Below are 14,100 nucleotides of genomic sequence, written 5' to 3' on the forward strand. Positions count from 1 at the left end.
TATCATTGCACTACCTTCTGTTACACTTTTTCAAACGGGAGGTTAGGTGGGCATGTGAGCAAAATGGGGGGTGGCTTGTGATTCTGATGGGCCACATCAAAGGAAATAGTGAGAGATGTTCAGTCTTTATTATTACAAGGCCCATTATCATAATTATATAAAATCCACTCAAATTATTAGATTCAATACAAACATTTAGGCTTGTATGCCAAAAATCATACCCATCCACGATTCACCTGGGGCACAGTAATGGAGACAGTTTGGAGGGTAAGAATTGCCTTGTACCCTATTTCCAATCATGTGGTCCACTTGAATCATAGATTGAGTTGATTTTTGGGCTCTTGACCTTACGTGGGGTGACACGGTTGGTGGAAGTAGGAGATTTTACATAATCATCATGTTGGGGCCCACCCAAGCCACCCATCATCTGAGGTAGCCTTTTTAAAGAAGGTAATGAAATGTAAATTCTATTAAATTTTTTTTTTTTTTTTGTAAAATTTCCTTTAAAATAAATAAATAAATAATTAAAGGTGTATTTGGTTGCAACGATTCTTTCATAGTTAATCAATTCTAATTTGGTGCAAATTTCATGATATTGCAGAAAATTTTGGTGCAACCAAACATGCCCCAATCAAAATGAGACAGCACATGTCAGCTTATGGGCCAACTCTCTCTTAACTAATATCACCTTCTCACTCAACAGGCCTTGATAAGGTCTCTCATGCCAGACCCCTATAGATTTGGCCTTCAGGTTATGTTTTTGGTGGGACTCACTTTGATCAATGGCCCTTAGTTCTTGCACGTGCGCTCTGCATCTACATCCTTATCTCACTCAACCCACCATGATTCTTGAATTCATTTTGCAATGTGCTTAGACTCATCTCACAATGCAATTATACTAACATTTATTGGGATTAAAATAGAGTGTAACAGGGCGACTGGAATAGACAAAAAATGATAGAAAAGCAGCAATTGAACTGCCTTCTCCTCCTTGACTTGTGAAGGAATTTTGTATGAATGTTTCGGTCCTTTTCAAGAGGTGACCCGAAACACAATGGAGTTCGATACAAGTGTTGAGTTGGTGCTTGGACTTGTAGTTTGAGTAAAAGCTTCTCCTTTGAAATATTCGGCACGGCCCGAGCGTTGTTGATGGGCACGTTAGAGTATTCTTCAAGTGATAAGATACCATTAAGGGTGTCTGTCAATCTTGGTCCACTTCATGAAAAGGGAGTGGTACAGTCTTCACAGCCCTGAATTTTCCAGCATTGTTCAGATGCTCATTCTCCAACCTGGAACATTGAAAATCTTATTCATGAGCAAGTGGGTGTCGAGTGTAAGTTACAAACTTGCATGTGGAGCAACTTGGAAGATGGTGACAGCCTATATTGCCCACAGATTATGATGATCGGACAATCCTAGCTATTCAACTGGGGCACCAATCGGACAGTTGAAAAAAGACATGGTTGAGGCCCAAAGTGAGTGAGGAAAAAAAAGTTAAATAGTTACGATGGTTAGGATCGTCCGAGGTTGCGTGTCTGAGTTTGCTTGTACAGTATGTTTTTGGAAATCCATTGAAGAGCTACATCGTAGTCAATTTCATTTTGTTTGTACAATATGTTTCTGGAAAGCTATTGAAGAGCTACATCCTAGCCAATTTTATCGGCTCTCAAATGGCTTTGCAATATCCAATCGTTGCAATGGTCAAACTTGGGTTTCAAGTTAAAACTACTTATTTTTAGTAATTATGTTCTTACTATTTTTAGGGTTTTAGGAGTCAGATTGAAGTATAGTCTTCTTCTTCTTCTTCTTCTTGTTTTTTTTTTTTTCATCTAAGAGTTCTTTAGGAGTTAGGGTAGATTTATGTATTTGATTATTTTTAGTAATTTTTACTATTTTAGAAAAGTTCCTTAGTTTGAGTCCAAGTAGTATGAGGTCTTTTTTGATTACATGAGGCTATCAGATATGTTGTAAGTAACACTTTTCATTAATGATATCAATTTTATTTCTCCTTTTCGTGACTTTCTTTCCTTGCCATTCAAGGATCATCTCAGGAAAGAAGACAATGATCTCCTCTTTTATCTATGCACCTACTATGTTGAAGATCTATTATAGTGATTTTAAAGAGCATGTATTAGTCTCCTATTAAAATGTTCGTTTCGCATTCTTTGAAATAGGTGAATATTGATGTAGGGATTGATTTTCTTGTGCTTTCTTGTGATTTATTATTCGGGCCCAAATGCAAGGGGTGTAATAGTGGCCTAGCAATGAGAAAGTGGGTCCGCCTGCATTTTGGCAGCATTCAAATGGGCCTTTGCAGTCGATCTTGATTCGATGAAATTCAGCAAGTGATGTTGAGAAAACTAGTTTACCTGTAAAAATTCCATTGCCCCCGTCGAATTACTTCAAGAGCTGCTAAAAAAAATCCAATTACTCTGTAATCCACACTTCCAAAGCTTGAGTGAAGAACAGTCTGTAGCCATGCAAGCCTTAGAACGAGGTTCAAACCCTACAATAACACATCAGCTGTTAGACACTACAACAATGCATTATGAATGGTTTTGCATACTATAAACTTTATCATTAGCTTTATCACCTTCAGATCATGATATGATAGTGATCAGGTGGTGGGCCCAAGCATTTTATTAATTATGGTCCAAACCTGGGCCAATGGGATACTTGGGTAATAATATGCGCTTAGATGAGAAGAGAAAAGGGAAAGATTCAGAGGGCACTGAAAAAAAAGAGAGAAGTGGAGGGAAAGGTGGGGGCTACATATAGGTGCATGCTATAGAGAGAGGGAGATAGAGAGAGAGAGAGAAGTGAGTGATAGCAACTCATCCTCACTATTTCCCCACTACTGGCGTTATATACAGTATATTTTTATCAAGATGATGGAGAAGATGAAAGCAGAGAAGCATACCATGGAGAAGTAGTAAATGACCTTCCGACGCAGCATCAATTCGTTCCTTAGCCATGGATTCTTTGAGTGGAATTGGAGCAGGCCCCAATCCTTCACATAGTCCCAGTACAACTGGTAAACGGTCGCAGCGCTCGACATGACCACAACAAGAGATAGCCATCCAATGCTGTTTTCCTTCTCCTTCTCGTATGCCACTTTGGCACCGGCAGCCAGCATGGCGGACACATACTTTCCAAGGTTAACGAGATGGCTCGTCTGCCCCTCATCAAACCATCTTCGGGCACACTGCACACACCAATGTAGCAAGTCTAAGAGAAACCATGTTTGTGTTTGTTCTTCAATCATTGATAATTCTATTGAAAAGGAGGTAAAACTCCGATAAGCTCACAGAATGCCATGGTGTGCGTGTACCTCAAACAAATCCGTCCAAATCACTGGCCCTACTATAGCTGGGCCATAGTCCAGAACATCACACCAAACGGACCATAACGGGCGATTGGTTTAAAAAAGAAATAATCATAATCAAGGGTCCAAATTCAACAAAAAATGTGCATTGATCACAGAACATGATCTTCCTATCAATCCAACACAGCAGCTGTTTCCCATTTATTGTGGGTCCCACTATTTGGATGGTATGGATTTAGGTACATGTATGCTAACTCAAAAGATTAAAAAAAAATCTCTTGCTCTCTTTAAATCGAAGGCCATTGTAGTAAACCTGCATTGCTCTCCAGTAGTAAGGTAGGAAGGAAACAGCATAAGCTAAATCCCTGTAGTGCTTGGTCCTCATACAAAAACCATAATCTTGGGTTTTGTAGCTCCCAGTGATGTAGTAGCATGCCACGTATTCGAGGTTCCGCAGCATCGGCACCTGTTCGATCATATGAGATGTTATTATGGGCCTAATCGAGTAACAGACTTGATTAGGCTTCCAATTAATGAAACAACATCCAAAAGATGTGTCTAACCTGACTGCAGAGTTGATCAGCCATGAAGAAGTCGACCATGACCACCTGCACACATGTAAGTGAATAAGCAATTGGTTTATAGGCATGGTATAGTCGGGTGTGGCCCCCCACATTCTATGGGTATGTGGGCCTACTATACCACAAAATCACCGTTGATTGCTTCTAATTAAGATCGGATGTGTGTAAGAACTGATCTGTCTTCTTAATTTGAGTGTTCATACCTTGTAGAGAGGCGACAGGATGATATTCCTAATCACCCGGAGGAAATGATAGCGGCTTGATCGGTAGAGTATGTTGAAAGGGCACACAAGCAACACTAGAAAGAACTGCACACGGAAGAAATATGATCAGGGCCGTTGATCTTGGGTTGACAAGACAAATTCAAAAGTAAAATGATCATGTAACCGTTCAAGCGAATTTATATTCGAAGAAAATCTAAGAATCGACCCTTCTCAAGCTGGGTAACTGCTATATGTCGAGATGGCCACATTAAGCCAAATCGGGTGTGGGGCCAATCTACTTAGTGTGCCTTTAGGTCAAGATCAGTTAGTTGTTTTGTTCGTTTACAAAGAGAAGTGGATTCAATTGATTACACTTCATAATTCCTCATTGATTAATGATTCTCTTATAAGAAAGAAGAGAGTTAAATGCCCAACTCTGTTCTGTTCGATCCTGATCAGACTGTGATGGAAAGAGGCCGTTTGCATCGTTCCAATACAGTCTTGTTCTGATTTAATTATCAATGGAGAGGACCCACTTCCCATCATCACTCTGGGAATTGTTTATACCAATCATCAATTTTAAATTGTTCTACATACAATCACCATCAGTCTGTTTGATCCTGATCAATCCATTATGGAAAGTGGGGCCCACTTCCAGTCACCAGTCCATTGAGATTGGACGGTCATTGGATTAGATTGCAAACCATTTTTTCTTCCAATGCAAGTTCTACACACAACCAATCAAAAAGAGAAATACCAATTGTCTGTTTTAAATTGTTCCAAATACAATTACCATAGACTGTTCGATCCTGATCAACCCATCATGGAAAGTGGGACCCACTTCCCATCACCAATCTAGTTGAGATTGGATGGTAACAGAATTAGACTATAACATTTTTTTCTTTTTTTCTTTTTCCAATGCTAAGTGTTCTGGACACAGCCAAACAGAGAGAGATGAGATGTAGGAAAGAAGATTTTACCAGTAGCAAGAGGCCTGGGATTGCATGGACTTCAGTTGAAGAGTGCCCTTTTGCAACAAGGGAGAGATGAACAAACATCACGCCTACAACCACTGTCATGCAAGTGGTGCATATCAAGAATACATCTCTGTATTTCAGCTCTTTTGTGGGGGCCAGTTCAAATATAAAGCTGTAATTTATCCTAGCTTTTCTCCACATGAATATGTTGCACCCATATAGAAACAGATGCAGGAACAAGAGGCTAAACATGCTGCAAAAGAGGCCCATGTTAGTACTTCCATTATTACATGTGATAAATGATTCAAATGTGATTGGATTGCTAACAACCTTCAGATCTCTCGATCCACCGGTTATTACAGGTTAGAAACACCAACATAGCAGGCAGTGATCGACCAGCGATACACAAAAGTTTGGTGTAAGAAAGGAGAGTTAGAGGGAGCACTTGCCTCAAAACAGGATAGACGGTTTCCATGTAGACGATATCCGATTGTCGGGTGTACAACCCAGAGAGGTGGGCCATGATGACGTAACCCGCGAACAGAGCGATGAAGCATCCTGTGAATAGACCTGATTTGCAAGATGACAGATTGTATGAGCGTGGAACTTAGTTCAGTGAGGTGTAAGTTTTTACTAGGAAAAATTGGGCAATGTGGGCCATCCATAATTTGGGTTGAGAGGATGAATGGTTCAGATCATTGTGGGTCCTCTTATCAAATTACTAAAGTTGGATTTGGATTAAGATAAATTACCAATGAAGAAGGTGACTGCATGTGATTCTTTTCTTTGAGAAGGCCTGAGGTATTTCATAGCCTTTCTTTTGTCATCATCAGCAAAATGCTCTACAAACAGTTCTTCAACCTCATCCATCAACTTAAATACCTGTTTTGATTCACAGACTATTGTTAGTGCTTTTCAGATGGGTTTCATTCCAATCAAATTTCAAACTTGAATCCTACTCAACATTTGCGCACAAGACCGTTCATCAGATGGACCATCCATGCACAAGAAGGGATAAGAAATTGACCGATGACCCACATTCACTTTTCACATGTAGCCCAGTTGATAATTAGGCAGGATTGATTTTTCTCCCCAGGCAGTGGGACCCACATGATGAACGGCCTGGATTATCTACTATTCAGAGATTTAGATGGTGTTGGATACAGTTTCTTGCCTTGTCTGAGCTGTTGAAATAGGAGCTCTCTACCACTTTGAGATAAATGGGCAGAACTTGTTTTTCAGTGACCTGAAAAAACAGAACAGAAGAAATAGTCAGTTTCTTCATATATAAAAATGCATTAAGACATGTTTGGCAAGCAAATCACAAAATCACCCATAAACCGCACCTTGTCGAATTTCTTCAAGATCTTCACAAAAGCTAGCATGTTCAAGTTCCTGCAACATCATAATACCAAAGTCTAAGACAAATTAAGTATGTTCTAATCGGCATTGATAATAAATATACGCTGAAAACTCAGTGTATAGCTTTCTTTTTAGTCCAATTTGCGCACATGACCATTGATGGGAACATCCAATCTATGATCCCCTTCTTGGGTGGCCCATGATGGAAGCTTCAGTGATTGGATGCTCTTGTAACCATTTTCTCCATGGGGTTTCATCTAGCGTTGATGTTTGTCGAATGTCCACAAGTAGGCCATCGACAGAACAATTAGAAACAAATGCTGATTTTGATATGGCTCATCTGATACGTAACTTGTCGGTTTGACGGTCTGGATTAATGGGCATGTGCTACTTTGTATGGTAAAGATAGTTCAAAAACATGATCATTATTACTAATATAATTTACTAATCTGAAAATAAATTTATGGGTGCCACGTGTCGCACATTGGGTGGTGCTTCAAAGTGGCCATGGCCTACTAGCATTAACCAAAGAGTGCAAAACACTCACCTGTATGTTTTGAGGTAGCCTAGTCCTTTGTAAAGCTCCATGAAGGCTCCTCTGATCATTTTCTCAGCATGGTGCAGCTTGGTTTTGTTGATGTTGAGCTTACCGCTTTCGGTGCCGCATTTCTTCGATTGGTTGACTAAATCCTCCCAGACCAAGTAAGTGATGGCTGAGATGGTCCGAGACGGCGTGGTTAGTGGGATGTTCAATCTCATGTTCTTGCCTTGGCAGTTGAAGGTCTTGCTTGAAAGACTCCTCAACTTACTCTCTTCTTTCTTCGGCTTCCCAGATTCATCGACAGCCCTCGGGGAGTCTGAGAACTGTACTTCGTTCCTTTCAAACTCAGATATGGAGTTCTCTCGCTGCTGTTCTCTGTCTGTTGTGTCCTTAACAGAGTCTTCTTCCTCTGTTAGATTGAGATGTAAGGGGAAAAGAAAAAAAAAAAACTAAGTACATTTCCTTGGTGTAATACACAGAATGCTCAGTGTATAGCTGTCCACCATGGCCTCTGATCAATGATCAATGGTGCTAATGGGTGGGCCCCACTCATCAATGGTGCTGTCCCATTGACTACTGGAGACAAGAGCCTGGTGGGCCCCACTCATCACCACCTTCCTGTGATCAAATGGTGGTGGGCCCCACTTTTGGTATGAATTACTGACATCAGTGTACTTGATCATTTGTGCGCCTTGACACGATCAACATTTCATTTTTCTTCAATGGTCAGAAAACCGTCGTATGAAAGTGAAGATAATGAGGGGAAAGGAAAGTAGTCCGCAGTTGTACCCTAATTGTGGCGCACAAGATCTCAACCTTAGGGGCGCACTATCAGCAATTGGAACCATTCATTTGGTGGGCTCTACACTTTGATATTTCTAAATGCAAAAAAGAAAAAAACAACACCGTTTGGAAGATGAGGAGTGCCTAGACATGGCCATAAGATGTGTGGTCAAAGTAACAAAGGCTAACTGTCCACATTCAATGAGCCAAAGTCGATTAATTGGATGGTAAGGATGGTTGACCTATTGTGATTTTTGTACCATGGGCCATCCATAATGGGAGTCACCAGATGAATGGTTGCGATCACAGAGAATAAAGGGGCCCAACTATGAAGAAGGTTCCATAGACCACAATATCAGGTGGTCACTCGAACTACTAAACTCGCCCTCAAAACATCCAAGCAATTAAAAGAGAGCACGGTTAGATGCCTTTGGTACCTTGTTCCAAAACACACACTAAAACACCCACCAAAATGCCATTCCTTAAAATCTTCATTAACTCAAATTTCAGATGATTAACAAGAAATCAAAGGATTAAGAAAAAACCAACGTGACATACCACATGAAATTGTGCATGAGATGGAGGGATTCTCCTTCGATTCCTGCGAAGTGGACTGAGATCGTTGTTGCTTGAGCTCAGTCTTGAGTTCGATGAGAATGTCCATTTGTTTCTTTAGTGACTCTCCTCTCTCCATGAATTCATTCTCTTTGGTCTTGTAGAACTGATTCACTTTATTAAGTTGGAGATCCAATCGCGCGAAAAATTCCTTCGTGGCGTCTGTATCGGCAAACTGCTCGAGCAGTTCAGTCTCGTATACATCGCCTTTGCTGGCCGACGATGCAAGCTTCTTATGAACCTGATTAACCATATAAAAAGTACATTAAAATGTAATTAGAGTTAGTAAAATGAGAGAGAGAGAGAGAGAGAGAGAACCCAAATAAGGAAATGACAATTACATAACCATGAGAGAGACCAAATAAGGAAATGACAATTACAATAACTATGAGAGAGAGAGTCCAAATAAGGAAATGACAATTACAATAACCATGAGAGAGAGAGAGAGAACAAGTACATGAACATGACAATTACAATAACCATGAGAGAGAGAGAGCCCAAATAAGGAAATGGCAATTACAATAACCATGAGAGAGAGAGAGCCCAAATAAGGAAATGACGATTACAATAACCATGAGAGAGGTAGCCCAAATAAAGAAATGACAATTACAAAAACCGAAAGAGAGAGAGAGAGCAACTAAGAACATGACAATTACAACAACCATGAGAGAGAGAGAGAGAGAGAGAGAGAGAGAGAGAGAGAGAGAGAGAGTCCATGAAAATGATAATCACAATAACCAAGAGAGAGAGACCCAAATAAAAACAACATATAACAACATTAAATTACCAAGTACAACTAATAAAACAGAGAGAGAGAGAGAGAGAGAGAGAGAGAGAGAGAGAGAGAGAGAGAGAGAGAGAGAGAGAGAGAGAGAGAGAGAGAGAGAGAGAGAGAGAGAGAGAGAGTAAAAGAAATGCCTGAATAACATCATGGTCTCTATGATCATGACCACAAATGGAGAAATTCCTGAAACGTGAGAAGAAGAGGTTGGTGTAAGACAAAGAAGGTTTCTCCTGCTTTGTGACCATATTCTTTTCATTGAGTAGATGTATTTTTTTCAGGTCCTTTTTCAACTGCCAGTAATCAACAAATGCATCTTTCCATTCAGGAACAAGCTGCCCTTCAAACTGCTTTGAGAACTTCACCATCTTTCACTCTCTCTATCTATCTCTATGTTTAATACACACTCTCAGATCACAGATTGTATGTATATCTAGTCTTTGTTTTGTAAGATATATTGAGCATTTTCCATACAAGGACCCATCTGCCTTATTTATATTTACAAGAGGAAAGTGACTGATGTGTGTTTCCTGCAAGTCGTGCAGATGCTCAAGAGCACATACTAAAATATCCTTCTCACTTCAAATTATCCTATGCCTTCTCCACTTCCTCCTCCCCCTACTCTGCTTTTCGGGTCCTGTCGGGTCGGGTCCACCCAAATACTGGAAGGGACATGCCTCAACAACATGTTTCAATTCATGTTTTTTTTAAATTTTTTTAAAAAAAAATGCAAATATGACTGTTACAATTGTACTTGTCCATGCAACTACTGAAATGATATCACGTCCATGGAATCTTCAAGTGGGCCATAGTAGTGGAATTGATCAGAACCATTGAGTGAGTTCTACACTCAAATGTGATCATACCTACAGTTTTTCAGTGCCACCCAAACCCGAGTACGATTTTCAACCTGAGCTTATCTACAAATGGAGCCCACGGTTTCATGATCTAGACCGTTGAATGCTGATCCCCACCATGGGTTCTCGGGTAGGGTAGAAAATTTGTACGTATATTCGGGTTAGGATGGTATGGATTATGATTTAAGACTCGACTCGAACTCAGACCCGAATTTAAATCGGGTCCCGAAAGACTGGCCCGGACCCGTTTCCCTGGGGACAAGTTGCAGGCCAGTTGGGGGGACAACGGGCCGGATTCGCCGCAAAATGCCGGAATCGACGGTCGGATATGTTGGCCGGAGAGCATTTTCTCGTGCACGTCTGGAGAAGGGTGGCAAGCTGAGAGTGGTGGGCGTGGGGCCCACCTCCGCCAAAATGACCATTGGTTGTGCCCCGGATGCCAGGCGTGGCAAGGGAGTGCCGAGGGCATTTTTGTCATTTGGATATTAGAGGGAAATGACGATAATGACCTTGTTTGCTGAAGTTGCGGGATTCGCTGGAAAATGCGGTGATCACCAGCCAGCATCTTCCTGTTCACATCTTTGGACAGGTGGCGGAATCTGAGTGGTGAGTGTGGGCCCACCTTCGTGAAAATTATTCACGTGCCGTTGGTGGTACTCGCATATGCTTGTACGTGCTCCACCGCTGGTGTTGATTCAAGGGGTACTTTGGTCAGTTCAGAGAAGCTGGCAAAAGGATGTGATGAAATGACTGAAGTACCCTAGCCTTTAGAGAACTTGGTACAATTTCCCTGTGCACGTTTGAAAAAGGTATAGAAAGTCCAAACTGATAATGGTGGGTCCCACCCTGGCAAATCACAAAACAAAACGCCTGCCTCTAGCTGATCGGCTAGTCTAGTCGTAGATGTCGGCCCTACATTGGCCGGGGGCATTACGGTCATTTGGACAAGATGGCATGCGAAGTGATCATAAGGACCGGATTGCGTCCTACCCCTGCCCGTCTCTAGCCACGAACGGGCAGTTCTGTGGGCGGGCCCACCGTAATGTATCTATTTATCCATACCGTTCATCCCTTTTCTTTAATATTTTAATATAAATTTACAAAAATGAGGCAGATCTAACGGTCAATTTTATCACACCACAGATGGATGCGGATTGCGTCCTACCGTCTCTAGCCATGAACGGGCAGTTCTGTGGGTGGGCCCACCGTTATGTATCTATTTATCCATGCTGTCCATACATTTTCTTTGATATTTTAATGTATGTACCAAAAAATGAGGCAGATTCAACGGTCAAGTGGACCACACCACATATGGATGCGGATTGCGTCCTGCCCCACCTCTCTCTAGCCACGAACGGGCAGTTCTGTGGGCGGGCCCACTTTTATTTATATGTTTATAAATGCCGTCCATTCCTTTTCTCAGATAATTTTAAGGTATGAATGAAAAATGAAGTAGATCCAAAGCTCGATTGGACCACACCACAAGATTACTCTTGCATTTAATACTTTGTGGATTTAATGCAACCAGCCTTATTATTTAGTGTGCTCCACTTGATGGTTGGATATTCTTCATTTTTGTGTACATATCTAAAAATGATATGAGAGAAGTGATGGACGGCATGGATAAACAGATACATCACGGTGGGCCTACCCACAGAAGTACCCGTTCATGGCTCTCCACAGGCGGGACCTTTCGTGAAAGTATATTTTGGTCTACTTCAGGCTTTGGAGGGGTGCGACAAGCATGTTTCAAAATGACTCTATGGCCCTCCATCTTCTAGCAAGTGGCCCACATGCTTATGGGCATTTTAGTAATTTTGTAAAAAGGTTGCGTACGCTGGATTTGAAAGCAGCCCATCTGGTGTAAACTGCAATTATTGGCCAAAAGGCCCAAAACACCCAAAAAATAAAAAGAGGTCCACCAAAGGCCCCTCCTATTTGACCAGCCGGATTTGCACTATAAAGAGGATAAACTACTCTATTTAAGCAATCAAGGCCTACATCACACCACAACCCCTTTTCCAATACCGTGCTTTTGTAAATTTTCAATTTGGGTTCATCCAATTTACACCATTTTTTTCATTACATGGTCTGTTCTTGGATATGGGTCCACCCACCATATGTGACGGCCGTTCGATTGAGATCTTCATTGCTTTAAATGACTATCTTATGTTAGAAATCAAATCTCTAATCAATATCAAACTCATCTTAAGAAAATACCATGTGCGTCAATTGATGCCGTGACGTTGTGTACGAATCTCTACTAGTGTAACTTTTCCTCACCCTAGTTAGGTCTAAATCGGCCATTGATAGCGCATGAACCTCTTCCATGTTGATAGGGTTTGATTGAATTACAATCCTAAGTAATTGAGTTATTGTAAGAACTGTTCATGACTACTGAAATTATATGATTCTATTTCACGTGTATTTTAATAACTACTGATTCATAAATTATAGTTTTTTTTCTTCTTCTTCTTTTTATTTATTTATTTATTTTAATACTAGTTGTCAAGCATTATCTTATCAAACTGTCATATTTCAATAAATTTCAACTAAAGTCTACTAAATATAATTAGTGATTTTTATTCACATGGATTTCATGATAATTATCAATGTATATCAAATAAATACTATCAAGCTTTCTTTAATATAAGAAGTTATTAGTATTTTTTGGGCCTCTATATTTATGATCATTAATTTATTTTTGACGGGGAAATTTTAGCCATTGGATGGAACTAGTTTAGTTCATTGGTTCCATAATGATGGGGTGAATTTCACTCCCGACTTCAAATGGATGGTGCTAGATGTGATGGTCTGATGATATTTTTATGTTTGTAATTATTGATATTCACGTGATCATAAACCATAGTGAGAGTGGAATGGATTATTAGTAATCTTGTGGTAATTGTGACATTGAATGATAAGCTAATTTAAGTCCATCAAATTAATTAATTATCTTAGTATAATTTATCAAACATAGTCATTTTCGTGTCGTGACGAAATTCAATGGTGGGACATTAGATTGAAAGAGGAATGATCGGGTGTGATATTCACAACAAGTGGTGGACCCCACCATTTGTTTATTAGCACACGTCATAGCTCAGCAACTATGGCCTCAATCAGTGGAGGTGATAAGGTTGGAGATACGGCAGCAGATGTTATGGAGATTTGTAGGCCTCAATCAATAGAAAGACGTTGAAGGATATTGGCAGCAACAGATTTTATAGAGATTTATATTCATATTTAAATTCCTTGTCTCTGTAAACGCCTAAGGGAGAGTGTTCACGTTACAATCAATTGAAATAAAAAAGAATATTTTTTCTTTATAGTATCAAAGCCATTGTGAACACCTGACATCGTTACCATGTCAAAGCTTCTTTCTCTTACTTTCGCTCTCCTCTTCCACCATGACTACTCTATCTCTCAATGTTGGCAACTTCATTAAACTCAGACTCACCTCAAATAATTATCCCTTGTGGCGTGAATAAGCCTTGGCCCTTGCAGAGAGTCAAGAATTGGTTGGCCATCTCACAAATGAAGATCCTCCTCCCATTAAATACACAACACTAAATTCAAATAGTTTCATAAATGTAGAAAATTTTATTCCACAGTTAACAGATGTTTTCATAGCCTGACGAAAGTCAGATTGTCTCCTTCGTGGGTGGATCATCGGAACACTCTCAGAGAAAACTCTCGGACTCGTCATTAGCCTCGACACAGCTCATGCCGTATGGGAAGCACTCAAGAATGCATATGCCTAAGACTCGCAAGAATGCGAATTTACACTACGACAACAGGTAACTTATCTTCGAAAAGAAGATGACAAAACCATTATAGACCACATTGGTACCATCAAAGGCCTATGTGACAATCTAGCAGCTATTGGAAAAACCTGTTCCAGACCAAGAAAAAGTCTTCTATCTTCTCATCAGTCTTGGTCCTCAATATGAAACTTTCACAACAACCATGTTGAAGCCCTCACGACCATCATACTCTGAGTTGGTTTCTCAACTCCAAAATTTTGATCAAAGGCACAATTGGTTTTCAAGTCATATAGATTTACCAGCCTCATCTC

General features: G+C 40.4%; 1 protein-coding gene across 1 annotated transcript; it reads right to left on the bottom strand.

The window, feature by feature from the left end:
* Positions 1–880: 880 nt before the first annotated feature.
* On the bottom strand, positions 881–9,653 carry LOC131237762 (phosphate transporter PHO1 homolog 1). Its single transcript, XM_058235723.1, has 14 exons — positions 9,306–9,653; positions 8,331–8,628; positions 6,996–7,398; positions 6,433–6,481; positions 6,261–6,332; positions 5,839–5,968; positions 5,536–5,656; positions 5,090–5,339; positions 4,110–4,214; positions 3,889–3,933; positions 3,639–3,791; positions 2,921–3,205; positions 2,370–2,506; positions 881–1,289 (listed from the first exon to the last, which is right to left on the bottom strand). Exons 1-14 carry the CDS (start codon positions 9,534–9,536, stop codon positions 1,202–1,204), a joined length of 2,367 nt encoding a protein of 788 aa, XP_058091706.1. The 5' UTR covers positions 9,537–9,653; the 3' UTR covers positions 881–1,201.
* Positions 9,654–14,100: the final 4,447 nt, after the last annotated feature.

This window comes from Magnolia sinica, chromosome 2 (assembly GCF_029962835.1).
Source record: "Magnolia sinica isolate HGM2019 chromosome 2, MsV1, whole genome shotgun sequence".
In the NCBI taxonomy this organism is placed as follows: Eukaryota; Viridiplantae; Streptophyta; class Magnoliopsida; order Magnoliales; family Magnoliaceae; genus Magnolia; species Magnolia sinica.

What these genes read in the sequence shown, in the direction of transcription:
- LOC131237762 (XM_058235723.1), bottom strand. Translation starts at nt 9,536, where the DNA reads ATGGTGAAGTTCTCAAAGCAGTTTGAAGGGCAGCTTGTTCCTGAATGG. An exon ending in GGCTACCTCAAAACATACAG is followed by an intron (nt 6,482 to 6,995) that starts GTGAGTGTTTTG and finishes ATGATGTTGCAG; the next exon opens with GAACTTGAACATGCTAGCTT. An exon ending in ACCGTCTATCCTGTTTTGAG is followed by an intron (nt 5,340 to 5,535) that starts GCAAGTGCTCCC and finishes CCTCTTTTGCAG; the next exon opens with CATGTTTAGCCTCTTGTTCC.